At 40.2% G+C, this 17,355-nt stretch overlaps 1 protein-coding gene across 2 annotated transcripts in view; it reads right to left on the reverse strand.

The window, feature by feature from the left end:
• mcc (MCC regulator of WNT signaling pathway) overlaps positions 1–17,355 on the reverse strand; it is a 570,331-nt gene that overhangs the window by 49,462 nt on the left and 503,514 nt on the right. For both annotated transcript variants that reach the window (XM_039758932.1, XM_039758933.1), the window contains one exon: positions 8,456–8,556. In XM_039758932.1, the coding sequence (XP_039614866.1) occupies positions 8,456–8,556 (101 nt within the window). The remainder of the gene's footprint in view (positions 1–8,455; positions 8,557–17,355) is intronic.

Genomic DNA, 17,355 nt, shown 5'->3' on the forward strand with positions numbered 1-17,355 from the left:
AAAACCTATGAAAACCCTTTTTCAAAATATGAACTTGACCGAAACTGATGGCTGCAGTGCCTTTGAATATTCATATTGCTGTGGAAAGCAAGGGTAATATTATCATTACACAGTATATGCTGGGATATGCTGTGTTGTATAAAATTACTAAATACAGCAGAAATTTTACAAGCAAGAGGAGACCATTCAGTCCATCAGACTCGTTTGTTTAGCTAATACATAAGCTGTCCCAATATCTCACCCAGGTATTTCTTAGAGGTTGTCAAGGTTTCTGCTTCAACTACAGTATATGACTCAATATTCTCAATATTTTATTCTAGATTCCAATAACTCTTTGAGTAAAGAAGTGCTTCCAGGCTTCACCGTTAAATACGTTTCCCCTTGATTGCCACTGGTGTCCTTGAACGTGTAATTTAGTATTTAATTAAAAGAATTCAGATGGATCAACTTTATCAATGGGTTTGGAAAATTTTGAACAACTGGATTAGGTCCCCACATAGCCTCCTCTGCCTAACTCCCTGAACCTGTCAGAGTAAGACATGTGGTGTACTTCTCCCGTCTGCTCAGATTCAATTACTACCATTTTAAAATGGCAACAGCTGCTTACAATACACCAGGGGCCTCATGTATAACGCCGTGCGTAGAACTCTAACTATAACATGGCGTAAGCACAAAAGCCGAAATGTGTTTACGCACAGAAAAATCCAGATGCAGGAATCTGTGCGTACTCCAACTTCCACGTTCTTCCGTTACATAAATCCTGATCAGCGTGAAAACTAACGCTCGTGCACGCGTATTATGTAACGCCCCAAATCCTCCCAGAATTACGCCTATTTGAATATGCAAATCAATATAAATCGCCCTTAAGCGCAGCCTTCTGTGAAAAGACAATGGGAAAAGCACGGGGAAAATATAAGAATTTCAGCGAATACCAAGTGGAGGCGAAGGAAAAACATACTATTTGTTCAAATAAACCGTGGTATAATCAACAAAAGGAAGTTGATCGAGTGGCATAGCGTGTTGGAGAAACTTGAAAGCTCACATTCACAAAATCGCACAGTGCCGAAATAAAAAAGAAGTCACATATCAAAGTTGCCGTGAAAAGAAGAGTTGTAAGCCCACTGTCTGAGTGTCATATGAAAGTTTATTAGGGTACAGAGAAAAAAGGCACACGGTGGGGAAAAAGCACGAAATGTCAACTTCAATCTCGACATTTCCACTTTAATCACGTAGTTTATTTTGTCATTTAGTAGAACATTATAAACTTCATCTTAAAATCGTTTAATCAACCAGTTTCTCAAATCACATCGTAATTAAAGTAGCACGTTAAATGCTTTGTTTTGTATTTGATCTTCTACTCGTATGTGATCTATGTGTGTGAATCACTACTTGCTTCTTAAACTGGCTCTCTTCCTCCAACTGGACACAGAATCAATTACATTCGTAATATTACAGTTCTCTGAATAACTAAAATACTGAGATGTATACGTGATGTCATTTTCATGATGATAGGAGCTAAAGCACATTATTAAACGTGTTTCATGAGCCTCGTGCTCATGACAAGCATTTATCTTTTGTCGAAATTTGTCGCTGCGTTTTTAGCTGTGTTATTTTCTCTTTCTGTTTTATATTCAATATATTGTGAGCTGGAGGGCTGATCGCACCCCAAATAGAGACAGACGCCCCTGGGAAAACCACAAACCCTGAAACACTGACTACACATTGCTCCTTATCCTTGCACTATAACGCGTAATACAAGCCTCGCGGTACTCCGCCGACTTATAAGCCTTGCGCGCCTGTCAGTTTGGGAATTGATTGTTTGCTTTTATCTCTCTCTGCTCCTAGCGGAACTGTTATATCTGACTTGTCATGGAGCACGTTTAAGCTCATGTGTTTGTGGTGTCTGAATAAAAATCCTTCTTTTTTTCTACGACCTTCTGTGTCTCTGTGCAAATCTGTGACCCAAGCGTGACAAGTGGTACCAGGAGTGGTTGCACAGATGGATGCCGCCGAAGACTTATTTCAGAAGTCTAAAACATTTGCACTTAAAGACTGGAAACTAAACATGGATGACCCAATCCGTGCACAAATTCAAGATTTGATACATAAAGTGCACTGTTGGTTTGAAGGAGACGTGATGGAAACAGTTGTCGTGAATATATTACTGGCCGGCATACCTGAAGTTCTTCAAGATGAACTTCTACGCCATGATATTAAATCATTAACGATTATGTCCAGACGATTAGAGGGTTCACAGTCCACTTGGAGAAAGAGCGGTGGATTTCGTGCTGCTTCGCAACCTGTGAACGAACGTCCAGGACATTCTCGCTTCGATCGACAAGCTGCAGGACCTGAAAATCTAATGGGGTCAGGTAGGACCCCGGGAAATCCAGTCGTAGATGGGACGCCTGTTTCTGGGGAGACAGCGGCAACAGTGGGTCGACGAGACCGTGGAGGCTACAGAGCACGTCGACGTGGACGTCGCAGAGGATATTTCGGAAACGGAGCCGACCGTAGATGTTTCCGATGTGATCAGCTCGCCATTTGGCAAGAGATTGTCGCTTGTCTCCAGCTCATTCAATGGAGATTGGACTGGCGAGATTTGTTGCTCAACTATTACATATCCGGATGGAAAAGATGGCTTGTTGATCCCGGTGAAATTGGGGGACAGAGAAATCTCAGCATTGTTAGATTCGGAAGTGACCTTTGTACTGTGAGACGAGACTGTCTTAATGAACAATGCCTTAGAGACTGTGAGACTGTAAAAATACGCTGTGTACATGGTGATGTTAAAGATTATCAGACTTTACTTCTTCCTTTAACTTATAGGGGGCGCCACTTTAAGGTTTGGTCTGCCGTTTCGACTCGTGCCCTTGGCCATTACTCATAGGACGGAGAAATGCCCTTTTTCGAAACTGATTAATAAATGTAAGGGACCAGTAGTCCAGTCCACTAATGAACTTGGTGGGGGGGGAGAAGAAGAAGAAATCCAAGACGAAGAACTGGTAGCGGCCGGGGAAAATCTAGAGCCCAACTTAGATATTGAACCCGATCTCTCCAGCGAGACGGAGGAGGTCACCCCCGACAATCTTCCAGAATGGGCTGCTCCTTCTACATCTTCCCAGATTGCAAACGCCTCCGAACACAAACCAAGCGTTAACGAACAATCAGATTTTGTGCGTTTGCAGCATACTGATAGCTCATTAGAATATGCATTTAAACAGGCTCGCCCTGCTAATGACTCTTATTACCAAGAGCGTAATTCCGGGGGTGTGAAAACCCCACACTTTATAGAAAAGGACGGTTGCCTTTTCAGAGTGATCTCAGATCATTTGGAGGGGGAATTTATTGAACAACTGGTGGTACCTGAAGCACATAGGGAAACTGTTTTGCATCTGGCACATTCACACATCTTGGGGGGGCACCTCGGTGCCGACAAAACTAGAGACCGGTTATCAAAACGATTTTATTGGCTTAATATGGGAAAAGATGTTGAACGATTTTGTACTTCATGTCCAGACTGCCAGATCGTCTCTGCTTATAAGCCTCCTCGGGCTCCCCTTTGTCCTATGCCCATATTGGAAGTTCCCTTTCAGCGTGTGGGATTAGATATTGTGGGACCATTACCTAAGACTAAGGATGGGTACCAATATTTGCTGGTGTTGGTTGATTATGCGACACGATATCCAGAAATGATCGCGCTGAAAAAGGCCAACTCTTCGGCTGTAGCCAAAGCACTATGTGAAACTTTTACTCGTATTGGTATCCCTAGAGAAATCTTAACTGATCAGGGCACACCTTTCACTTCTCGCGTGATGAAACAATTGTGTGACAGCTTTGCTATTAAGAAATTGAGTACTACTGTTTACCATCCTCAAACGAATGGTTTAACCGGCGATTTAACAAAACATTGAAACAGATGATCAGGCGAGTTGCTCATAATGATCCCACAACATGGAACACTGTCCTACCGTTTGTTTTGTGCGCGTGCGAGAATCACCACAGGCGTCCACTGGCTTGAGTCCCTTCGAGTTGTTATTCGGCAGGCGCGAGGCATCCTGGATGTGGTATGCGTGAGGAATGGATAGGAAACGAGAGAGCAGCTAAGGGTCCAAGCTTTGCAGATCGACTAATTTCGTTGCAAGACAGAATTTCTATGCTTTCCTCTATTGCTGTGGAACACCAACAACGAGAACAGGAAACTCAGAAGCGTCTTTACGATAGGCAGCAAGCTCCGTGAGTTCAAACCTGGCGATCGTGTTTTGGTACTGGTTCCCTCGGATCCACACAAATTCTTAGCTAAATGGCAGGGCCCGCCATTATTGAGGAGCGTATGAGTCCGTAAATTACAAGGTTAGAATACCAGGCGGCGCAAACCATTCCAGATTTTACACATTAACCTCTTGAAGGAATGGCACGACCGACAAGAGGTTAACACTTCCTTGGCTGCTGTTTCTCAGTCCGATGTTACCATTGGTAACGATCTTACTGACACGCAAAAGACAGAACTGTTATCTTTGATAGAACGGAACACTGATGTCTTTTCAGATTTACCAGGCAAGACTAACATTACAAAACATAAAATTACCACTGCACCTGATGTTCGCGTACAGATGCGGCCATTCGGATACCGGAAGCGCGGCAAAATATTGTGCGAAGAGGTAAAAAAGATGCTGACACTGGGTGTAATTCGTGAAAGTAAAAGTGACTGGTGCAGCCCAGTCGTATTAGTCCCAAAGCAAGACGGTTCGGTTCGGTTCTGTATCGATTTCAGACGCTTGAATAAGGTCTCTAAATTCGATGCTTATCCCATGCCCCGTGTCGATGAACTGTTGGAAAAACTGGGTCAGGCGAGCTATATCTCCACGCTAGATCTCACGAAAGGCTATTGGCAGGTGCCTTTAGAGGCTAGCAGTTGTGAGAAAACGGCATTTGCGACTCCTGACGGACTCTATGAATTTACAAGACTCCCGTTTGGTCTTCACGGGGCACCTCTAACTTTTCAGCGTATGATGGATCAGATCCTATGTCCTCACTCTGAATATGCTGGGGCATACCTTGACGATGTCGTGATTTTTAGCAATGATTGGAAAACACACTTAGAGCGGCTTCAAGCCGTTCTTGAAAGCTTGAGACAGGCTGGCCTTACTGCTAACCCTAAGAAATGTAAACTAGGCATGTCCGAGACTCATTACTTAGGCTATTCTATGGGCAAGGGTTTACTTAGGCCACAATTAAGGAAAATAGAAGAAATGCTTGTTTACCCGAGACCTGAGACACAGAAACAAGAACTTACTAGAGGCAGAAAAAACAGACCTGTCCTGTGGACAGAAAATTGCGAACGTTCTTTCAACGATTTAAAAAAAGCATTGTCTTCTTACCCGGTTCTAAGGAACCCGAATTTCACAAAAGATTTTATCTTGCAAACAGACGCAAGTGCATTTGGTGTGGGCGCAGTCCTGTCACAAATTTTTGATGGAGAAGAACATCCAATCACATATTTGAGTAGGAAATTACTTCCTAGGGAACGCAATTATTCTACAATTGAGAAAGAATGCTTGGCAATTAGGTGGGCTGTGGAAGCGCGATTACTTGTGGGGACGAAACTTCACCTTGGTAACTGATCATGCTCCACTTCAGTGGTTGTACCGACAGAAAGATACAAACTCTCGTCTAATGAGATGGTTTCTGGGTTTACAACCTTACAGTTTCACAGTAAAGCACCGACCAGGTTCTGAACACGTCAACGCAGACGTGTTATCACGACTAAATGAACCTGGTACAGAGAGTCGCTTGATTCACAGGAATGTGAATAAAGCTGAGGGGGAGGGTGTGAGCTGGAGGGCTGATCGCACCCCAAATAGAGACAGACGCCCCTGGGAAAACCACAAACCCTGAAACACTGACTACACATTGCTCCTTATCCTTGCACTATAACGCGTAATACAAGCCTCGCGGTACTCCGCCGACTTATAAGCCTTAGCAGCCTGTCAGTTTGGGAATTGATTGTTTGCTTTTATCTCTCTCTGCTCCTAGCGGAACTGTTATATCTGACTTGTCATGGAGCACGTTTAAGCTCATGTGTTTGCGGTGTCTGAATAAAAATCCTTTTTTTCTACGACCTTCTGTGTCTCTGTGCAAATCTGTGACCCAAGCATGACAATATATTGGCGTAGCCGTCACTGCAGTCAGTGCTTTTCTTTCCCCAAGTAACCGATCGCCATACAATCAGCTCTGTAATAGAAGTTAAGCCATCTGTAAGCTTAGCGCCGATTGTTCAAAACGTTTAAAGAACATTGAAATATGTTCGTAGTACATGTTTAATTATTCTATCCTTCACGACACTCCCAGTGAAGAATATAGATTATTTAAATGAAGTTAACGTTTTATGTGTATAATTTAACAAACATATTTTGCTGCATTTCACCTTACAAATGATATCGTCATCATTTGTAAATACGCGCTTTATAAATTGGCTCAGGTTGTGCGATATTATAACTGTAGTGCAAGTTTACAGTGGGGTGATTGTACTTATAAGTACAAACCGTTCTACATGGAGCAATTGATTGAGTGCATTTAAAGTTCTTGGGATTAAACTGTTTCTGAACCACTAGGTCTGTACAGGAAAGGCTTTAAAATGTTTTGCAGTGGCTGAGACAGCGTGTCCTTAAAGCTGTATACCGATAATTCTCTTTCCGATCAGCTGCTGCTGTGATTCACACTCAGATACAGTGATATAAATACTCCGAGTGCAGTGAGAGTAATATGGAAAAAGATGATCCGCTGTGGCAACTCCTAATGGGAGGAGCTGAAAGAAGAAGAAGAAGAAGAAGGAGAAGTGAGAGTAACAACGCTAAAGCAGTTATGGTATTTGGAATACTATGGTTGTTCCCTGGACCATTATATTGTTACGAGTTAATTACAATCAGATGCATTACACTAATAAACAATATGCGGTTAGTTTCTGTGTATTTATAAAGCCGCGTCATGAAAATAATGAGTAATCACACAAGAACAGTACCATTGCTTTGACGCTGGGTGCGCCAGTTTGCAAAACCGGCGGAGAACTTGCGTACGACAAGGCATGAGGTACCGTGGAAAAGTGCGTGGCTTTACGCCAAGTGTAGGTTTTATACATCGCGATTTGAACGTGGAAAAGTTCTTACGCAACATTTCTGTGCGTACGCACCGTTTATACATGAGGCCCCAGATGTGGGTCATTGATGCATTATATTTCCCAAGCATAACATTCCTTGAATTACTGAATATTCAAAAGTTTGTGTGCCTTTTTATTTGCTTCTGAACAATGCTTAGATCAGCGTTTCTAAAACCAAACTTTGTGTTGCCAAAACCTAGTTTTTTACATTTAAATGTTTTTGGGGGTCACCCTATGTTAAATTATCATGGCCTTATGAGCTGGGGGATTGGGGTGGTCCCCTTTAGTGAATTAAGCACAATCATCAAAAGTAGGGGAGGGGTCCCACATGATCACCAGAACGTCAGACTGTTAGATGGATTAAATGCAATTGTCAATGACTCTCCTCCATTGTGGTTTCAGCATGATCATCAGAGCAGGGGTTGGGGAGGTTCTTCAGGATCAGCCATGATCCACCTGTGATGCTGCCACTCTGAACTGAGTGCAGTCATCAGACTGGTGGATGGGGTTTTGTCCGGAGATGCTGTCGCTGTGAATCTAGTGCAATTGTCGAAGAGGTTTGTTTCATCTGATGTAGGACACCGCCCACCTGCAATGCTGCTATGGCCCACAGGTTGGGAAATGCTGGCCTAGATGATGAAAATGCTACATCACCATAAACTTTCTTTCACAGATTGCTTCCTGATAGACAGTGTCTTCCATCTTGTATTTATAATGAACATTCTTTTTGCCTTCATGTATCACTTTCTTCAATAACTTGGATTTTCCAAATATTACTCAGTTTTAGAGATAGTCCAGAACTTTTTGTAGTGTTTTTGCCATCCCCTTATTATCTGTAATCCCTATAATTTCTGTTTCATCAACAAATTCAATAAGTTTACTAAATAGTCCAGAATCAACATCTTTAATGTAAATTCAAAAAATAACAGTTAATGGACAGGACCCCTAAGGCCAAAATTAGCCAAAATGAAATTTTTCTTTTGTTAGTTAACCTATTGACAGTATATTGAACATCTAATTGACTTATATCACAAAACGTGTCTGTCATGAATATGGAGCACTTAATCTTTAGACTTAAGACCCTCTACCACCCACAATGTGTGTAGATGATTAGCAAGAATAAATTGAATTCATGTACACAGATTCATCATGACTTCTGATGAGACCCACATGAGTAGTATCATACAGAATCTCAACCTTAAATTCAAAATACCAAATGTGTGGATGACATGTGGCTGGTTTTGAATTATATAAAGGATGCACAGCGAATTCTTTGTCACCGTATATCAACAAACTTACCCACAGATCCGACACCTGCAGCTCTGAATTGTCCAAGAATGAGGCCCTGTTCACTCTCTGCCAGAGCAAGGAGCAGCTCGTAAGCTTCAATGCACTGTTCACTGCAAACAGACAACGATAATTAATGTAATCTCATAAAGACACTTAATCCCCTACAATGAAGGGCTCACATTTTCTTATTCATTAAGAAGCAGTTAAAATATGAAATATTTATATCTTGTGCCCAAAAGTTTTGAGAATTACAAAAGTATTAGTTTTCACAAAGTTTGCTACTTCAGTGTTTTTAGATCTTTTTGCCAGATGTTTCTATGGTATACTGAAGTAGAATTATAAGCATTTTATAAGTTTCAAAGGCTTTTATTGACAATTACATTAAGTTTATACAAACAGTCAACATTTGCAGTGTTGGCAATTTGCCCTGGCATGCTGTCAATTAACTTTTGGGCCAAATCCTGACTGATGGCAGCCCATTCTTGCATAACAAATACTCGGAGTTTGTCAGAATGTGTGGATTTTTGTCTGTCCACCCGCCTCTTGAGGATTGACCACAAGTTCTCAATGGGATTAAGGTCTGGGGAGTTTCCTGGCCATGGACCCAAAATTTCGATGTTTTGTTCCCTGAGCCACTTAGTTATTACTTTTGCCTTATGGCACGGTGGTACATCTTGGAAAAGATGGTTAGAAAAGGCATTGTTCGTCACCATATTGTTCTTGGATGGTTGGGAGAAGTTGCTCTCAGAGGAATTTTATATTGACAAATAAAAGAAGGGTCTGAAAAGAAAATGCAGTTAATATAATCAAGGAAGTATTATTGGTTGGACTGACAGAATAGTGCTTAACTTTGTTAATCTGGATAAGAGATTCTTTCAGGGGCTTGGGCAACTTCTGCGTCGAGTTTGTAGGTTGTCTCTGTGTTTGTATTTCTTTGTTTCAGAGCCTTTGTTCTTCCTTCTTTCATACAATGGCTGACACCCTAATGCTAATTTTTGACTACCACCAGAAACTAGATGGAATTAGTTCAAGCTGACTGCTGTTTACCTCCATCATTTATTCCGTAAAGGTTCTTGGAACCAGTTATGAAATTTCATGACTCATGCGATTCTGGCTCCATTTGTGGAAGTTTTGTCAATGGGAATGTTATGGACACTAATGGGTTTCAGTCCAAAGAGGACTGTTTCATTTATGTCAGGTAGAATGCCCAGATAGGACTGGGCAGTCTAATGGTCTGGAATCCCTACAGATTTTATTTTTTGTTTTTTCTGTCCACCCTGGCCATTGGACCTTACTTTTATTCTATGTTAATTAATGCTGACTTATTTTATTTTCTTATTTTCTATTCTGTCTTTTATTTTTCTATTCTTTATTATGTAAAGCACTTTGAGCTACTGTTTGTATGAAAATGTGCTATATAAATAAATGTTGTTGTTGTTGTTGTTAGCTTGTGTAATGCTGAAGAGAAGGATCTACTTAAAGCATTGTAGTTATGGGCCCTGTTTTTGATTTCTCACTTTAGTTATTTATATTGGTTTACTCGAAAAATGCAGTCACAAGTGTAAGTACTCTGGGCTGTTAATCTTGTTCAATACAACTTGGAGAAAGGAACAGATTGAACAATTAGCAATGTAGCAGTTTCTTCCATATCTTCAATGTGGGTAAATAGGCGAATATTTGTTTTTTATGCCATCAATATTCAAATAATACCTCCCATAGTTTTTTTTTTTGTAGTAATGGAAAACCACCTAGAACCAGCCTCATTGTGGCTTCTTCAGTTACACGAAAGCCTGGATAAATGATCTCATTGTGAATGTGTGTGTGGGTTTGCTTTCTTGCCTTGGCTTTCACTCAGTATAAGAATGACATTTGAAGGCTGAGGAGTCCATTCTTCAAGCCATTCAATTTCTGAAGGTGAGTGCATGAGGTTCTGTTTGTGAGTGGCTTCTGCAAGTGTTGTTTCTCCTTCCTCTTCTCTCACTGATGATCCTTTCAACAGATAAACAGATGGTCCCAAACTGAAGTGCCACTTGATGCAGGGCTTTAGCAGGGGGTTGGGGTCGGTCATTTGACCTAACCCAAACTGTTAGCGGTCCAAAAAAACAAAACATAATAAGTGTATAGTGTTTGTTAAATACCCTGTGGATTTTAACTCTTTCAGGGCGGATGTTGACTTTTATCAAATGGAGGGATTGACAGTGGTAATCAACTGTAAACGGTGACAAAACCCATCTGTTATGTTTTAGTTGTTCTGTCTTTGCAGGAAGAAAAGTTAGCTTCATTGGTCTGACCAAAATTCCTTGCACTCGTGTGAGTAGCTAGGAGCAAACAATGACAAAAATGGCATTGAAATTTGGTGAGAGATCGAAACGAATGCGTAAAGCAAAATACTCTGGATAACGTTTTACATATTATCGCTGAATTGGACTCGGACTTGTCAGACTCCAAGTTTGATAAAAGTGATCGAAAATGAACGTGAGGTACCAGCATCAGCCGATTGGTCCCCAGCTGATCGTGATGCTGAACAGGACTGCCACTTACAATGACAAAGGGTACAAACCAGATTGCGATGCACTGTGACCGTCATTGCCATCCACCAGATTGTGAAGCACTGTGACCGCCACTGCCAGCCCTGCTCAACCACCATGTTCCTGGCAAACTGGCAGCCACAGCATGCAGCAACAGACGTTTATGTTGACTTCTGTGTGAAACCATTGCTTTGTGAGCTTTTCAGAAAATTGTGTTTTTTGGAAAAAATATTCAGTCCTCAGAGAGCCGCATAGCCACCGTGAATCAGCTTTTTTTACTCATGATAGTACTCATGGAGCAACAGGCAATTTTTCAAAATAGAATGAAAGGAGTGAGAAAAAAAGGAAGCAATTGTCCCAGAATGTAGAACAGCTATTCCGAAAATCAGGAACACAAGGTTGGATTTTCTGTATTCTGCAATGTATTATAACTGTAGCTGAACTGTCATCTAAATAGCCAGCTCCATGAGTTGCAAACAGTAGAGAAAGCCATTAGTTAACATCTGGTAATATTTTGCTGGTTAACCCGAGTTTGAAACTGCTGTCAGTTGATAAAATTTGGTTTTGTGTCTTTCGTGATTCAGAAAGAACATCCGAATATTAGAGTGAGGGGTGTTAAATTAGGCTGGTAATCTCAATTGTCAGAAGTGAATGAAATGCCATTCGTGCCCAAATGAAAATAATTAAAAGATATTTATTAAATAAATAATCATGAAAAAGGGCAATGATATACCAATATATAAATGAGTCATTACATTTTGAAAAACTGCAACAAGGTGTGTAAAAGACTGACTGACTGATAAGACAACAAAACCAAGTTAAAACAGACATTTTAAAATAAATAATTAGCTATTTTGATACGTGCTGTCCGGAAAGGTCTGACTATGAAATATACACAGCCATTAAAAATAAGGCAATTGCAAAAGTCAAATTAAAAGTACATTATTGAAACCGAATAAAACACTAATGTAACATTTCATGATAACAAGCAATATTAGCATTTAGTATTTAGTGTTATCAAATATTGTGTTCTATTTTATAAGATTTAGTTATGTACTTCAGTTATAAACAAAAATTTTGGCTGCATTTTGCTTTGAAATTAACACTAATTTGATACTAATTTGAGATGAAGCTATGCACTGAATAATAAATTTCAGTTTCAAAAGGCCTATCTTGTATCTCAGTTTATTTGAATATTTTCACAAGAAATGTTAAGGCTGGGCAAATATATAACAAATACTGAAGATGAACAAAATGGTAAGCTAATTAAAAAAGTTAAATTTTTGGAAGAAAAAAAGACCCACCCCACCCAGTGCCCCTGTGATGAATCTTGTTTTGCCATAGGGGATGTTCTGTGACAGGACCCCTCCAGCTAGAGTGGGAAAAGCTTCCTATCGTCGCCCTAAGATCCTGACTTCACCTCATTTGGAGGTAAAGGACTTGTATGGGCAGACATAAGTCCGCCATTATCAGAAAGTGGCCTAGCTAGCAAAGTCAGTTCTGTAGGATTATGGCTCTGATTTTAGCAAGTTTTACCCTGGTGAAGATGCTTGGCATGATGATCCACCCATATAGTATAGAGAATTTTCTGGAGGCAGCACTGATGGGGTCTCTTGAAAGTTTTAGAATATAATGATAGATAACCTGGCATTTGTTGTGACTGAATACTGCCTTGTGCCTGTTATTGAGTGAGCAGCACATACGAAGTGATGTTTATTTAGTATAACCTTCTCATTATAATATATTACTAGACAGGAGAATCTAATCATGCTAACATTTAGATTCCCTCAAGGGGCAAAATATCATTATCTTACATAAATATCAGCTGTAGACTGGTTCATCTGCACCACCGTAACTGATTAACAATTTCTTTTGTCTTCATCTGGCTATAAATCTCAAAGTACACAACATTTGCATTTACTGCGCCAGTGCCCAGTACTGTGTATTCCAAATACCTTTATATTTAAAAGAACTTCAATGGTTAATAAGTAATTGCTACTTTACATTTAGATATATAATCTCAAATATTACGTCTAAAAAGTCTAGGCATATTTTTAACATTATTAGTCTTGTGTCACTGGTTCGAACAGTTGGAATAATCTGCAAAAGTAAATCAGATTTGACATTGACATTAATCCAAGTCAGATTCTATATGTCACATGCATCGAACATGGAATAAGCTTTCTGTTAAGAAATTAGTAAAAAATGATTTGTTAGCATTGAGAATGATGATTTAGCACTGGTCGAGGGGAGGGCTGAAAGGCGTTTCTCTGCAGTATTGTGCGCAAGGCAGGTACTAACCTTTTCTCACTTGCCTACATACCCACACTAGACCCTCACAGCCCTGAATTGTGTTAATTGCAAGATGTAAAGTTGATGAATGGATGGATGGGTTACCATCCTTATTATTCTAGGTTACACTGTGACGCTGTGCACTGGAACCTCTGTAGACACTCAAACTTTGGGTGTCTGTACCGTACCTGAATGGACCAGTGTTGGAAAAGTAAAAGCACAGATTCAAAGAAAACAATTCTTTATTACAGTGCCAAAAAATCAAAAATACTGGTGTCCTGAACATCAAATTAAATATGATCATCTCCAATGGCAGAAAAACTCAAGAAAAACTCAGTGGAAAAATAAATAACTCTCCACATACAGGAATGCTCTCAAGAGCTATTACATCTAAGTTGCTCTGCATTTGTCTTCTCCCATGCCAGATGGTTAAAAGATGACCCCTGCTGGGTATCCCTCAGTTTTATATGCCAGGCAGATTTACCAGGCCAATCGTTAATGCCGGCCTGGCATAACCTAATCAACACCTTCTGTCCATGATCTAGGTGGAAGTGTTTGTATTTGTTGGGTGTCACTACTCATGTGTATGTGCGTGGCTGCCGTCACATACACACACACACCAACACACACAGTCATACACACACACACAGTGAAGTTGCTTTCAGTTTCATACCAGGACTTTTCAATCTCACTCTCTTTATCACCTATCTTCCACAAGCCCTGTTACTATGTACTGTTGATCCCTAATATTTAAACTCATCCACCTTTGCCAACTCAACTCCCTGCATCCTCACCATTCCAATGACCTCCCTTTCATTCACACACATGTATTCTGTCTTGTTCCTACTGACCTTCATTCCTCTCCAGGGTCTCCTCAACCTGCTTCCTACTCTCGCTAAAGATCACAATGTCATCAGCCAACATCATAGTCCACGGGGACTCCTGTCTAATCTCGTCTGTCAACCTGTCCATCACCATTGCAAATAAGAAAGGGCTCGGAGCCGATCCCTGATGTAATCCCACCCCCACATTGAATGCATCAGTCACTCCTACCGTAGACCTCACCACTGTCTCACTTCTCTCGTACATATACAACTCTTACGTACTTGTCTGCCACTCCCGACTTCTTCATACAATACAACAGCTCCTCTCAAGGCACCCTGTCATATGCTTTTTCCAGGTCCACAATAATGAATATAAAACAACAGAGGGCATACAGCCCATCATAAACTGAATGTCTATGCATCATTTTACTTTCTTTTTTCCTTGCTTCATGCACTCCAGATGGGCACACCTCATTTTAATGTTCACACAGCTTTATTTTATTAGGAATGGAGTTCCTTCATGTTAAACAAAGTGAGCAGGGAAGAATGTGTTGTATGTGGAGGTTTAAGTACATTTTAAAAATGATCTGCTGTGCTGGAGGCATTGTTTCTGGAAATCTAGGAGGTGATAATCAGAGACAAAATGACCGCCATCCCACTATAATGCAGAGGATGTAAATAACGTACTGTGCTTAAGAAGTGACTTTGTTCTGTCAGTGTAAAAAATGTAAATATAACGTATCAGTTCTGACAGAATAAACTAACCAAGTGTAGTGGCAGTGACAGTGCTGCACCAAAATGTGGGGAATGAGGGAGTGAGAGAAACAGAGAGATATCAATGGATGTCACGTGGAAACACTTTGCTTATAGTACTTATAGGTAGTCTGTATACAGCTGAGAACAGGAGTTCTTCTATTTACTCACACTGAAAAGAAACTGCTTCTGAGAGGCCTTGTAATCCACATTGTGCATTTGTGCCTGGCCACCGTTAGTAAAATGTGTGACCTCAGATAGATTTTGGTCCGATTCCACCACAAAACGCTTGCTGTAGTTGGCAGGATTTGCACTGTGGATGGATGGAATATAGTGTCATGAAAAACAGGATGACAACGGTCCCCCAAAACTTCTCCCCAGACCTTGCACCTTGCGATTTTTTCTTATTTCCAAGAATGAAGAGGGCCCTTAAAGGTAAGTGTTTTCAGGATGTGGAGGTTGGCCAAGAAGCAAACAACGGAGTCACTGAAGACTATCACTTTAAAAGAGTTTCAGTTTTGAACAATGGAAAAGCAGTGGGACAAACGTATTGTGTCTCAGGGGGAGTATTTTGAGGTTGATTAAATTTTGGAAATGTTCAGAGAAATATACGATAAAAAAAAGTTGTCATTATTTTTGGGTCCCCCCTCGTATATGCTATGTATTTATAGCACTAAGAGATGAGCCGCTTCCCCCACACCCTAACCCTAACCTAACCTACTGCATACAAAGCACAAGTAAAGTTTACTGAACATAAGAACGTGTAATTCTTTCACCTGTAACTGGACAAATTGGAATGTAAAATAATGTGATTCACAACCATTATGTTTATCTAATGAGGCACATTTCATGGTGAACTCCATTTCAAAGTAGTGTATTCGTGCTGTGCTGTGGTTATCAAGTTCCCACTGTGGGAGCACAGAAGTTATATAGCACTGGCCATGGTGACCAGCATACCAAAGCACTTTATGTACCCATTTGTACATGTGCAGCATTCCTGTAGAGTCTGTTCATTATCTCAGTTTTTAAGGTTTTACTGCATAAAATATATCACCTTTCATGAAAAATGCTTCAAGTATAGAAAACAGATTCAAGCAGAGGCAAGCCAAGTGATTCCTGACATCACACAGTGAGTGTAAGATGGAGGTTAAGCTTAAGAATATAAGACATTTTTAAAAAAACAAGAGGAAACCATACAGGTCATCAAGCTTGTTTGTTTAGAAAATAGATAAGCTGTTGAAATATCTCATTAGATACTTCTTAAAGTTTGTTAAGGTTTCTGTCTTGGTAGTTTGTTCCAGATTCCCACAACATTTTGATTAAAGAAGTGCTTACTGGCTTCAATCATAATTGCTCTTCCCCTTAATTTCCACCAGTACTGTGCCAGTAATGACAAGTTTTGCAAGTTGATCAGACAATGTGAACTTGATTCTTGTTTGTTAAATTTTCAGTGCTGTGTAATTGTCTATCTTCTGTTTAAACTATTTGCTGTACCTTTAAATGACCGAAGATTATATAAGAAATAAAGATAACTACCACCAATATTTTCAGAGAGGTGCAATACAGAGGTGCAGTATGACAGCACAATGGTTCTATAGTGTCCAAAGGACTGGCATATGTACCAAAATGGTTCAATCAGCATCTGCAGGGGGATAGCTTTATACAGATATAAAACAACTGCACAATATTCATGAAACACATAAGATGGTGTTCGCTGTAGAAAAAGTACAACATAAACGGCTGAGAATCAATCGGACCTAAGTCATCTTCTCTTTCTAGTTGTAGCCATTAATAAAGCCTAATCTCTGTGGCATTATACAAAATGGTGAAAAAGGGACAACAGGCCTCTAAACAAATGAAAACATGACTAGAACTTTACAAGTCAGCCTCAAAAACAGGCCTCACCCCAGTCAGCACGACCCCAACCTCAAAAGGTAGGCCTCAAAAATTCTACAAAGGCCCCATATTTGGCATAGGCTTTTAAAAGTTGAAAGTATTGAAAATACTTATACATACACAAAAATCCCTTTCAAGGGAAAGGGAAACCTCACACCTCTGGCTTTTAGGACAACACAAAATAAAGTTCCTTAAATATATTAAAGAATTTATTAAATTACCAAAAAAAGGAAAAACAAGAAAAAAAGAACTTATAAGGCAAAAAGGGAATGCCTAACAACCCCAAATTGTAATTCAATAATCAATTCCAAAGACAAAACTAAAATAAACAAAAAACAGAAAATCCAAGAAGTACTTACACAACAAGCTCTGAACTCTGCAACAATCAATGAACATCTGCCAGACCTATCTCTAGAACCGCAGTATAAAGGCTGAGGACTGTCCCATAGCGGTGGCATAATGGTGACCCCACCCTCTTGAGAATATATTGTAACGACTGACCCAATCATCCAGACCGGCAACTATACCGCCAAGACACATGGCCTGGCAACCTGAGGGAACATTAGACTAAACAAAACAAAAAAGGCAAACAGTGTATAAAATAAAGTGAATATAT

The sequence above is a fragment of the Polypterus senegalus genome, chromosome 7 (assembly GCF_016835505.1).
Source record: "Polypterus senegalus isolate Bchr_013 chromosome 7, ASM1683550v1, whole genome shotgun sequence".
NCBI lineage: Eukaryota > Metazoa > Chordata > Cladistia > Polypteriformes > Polypteridae > Polypterus > Polypterus senegalus.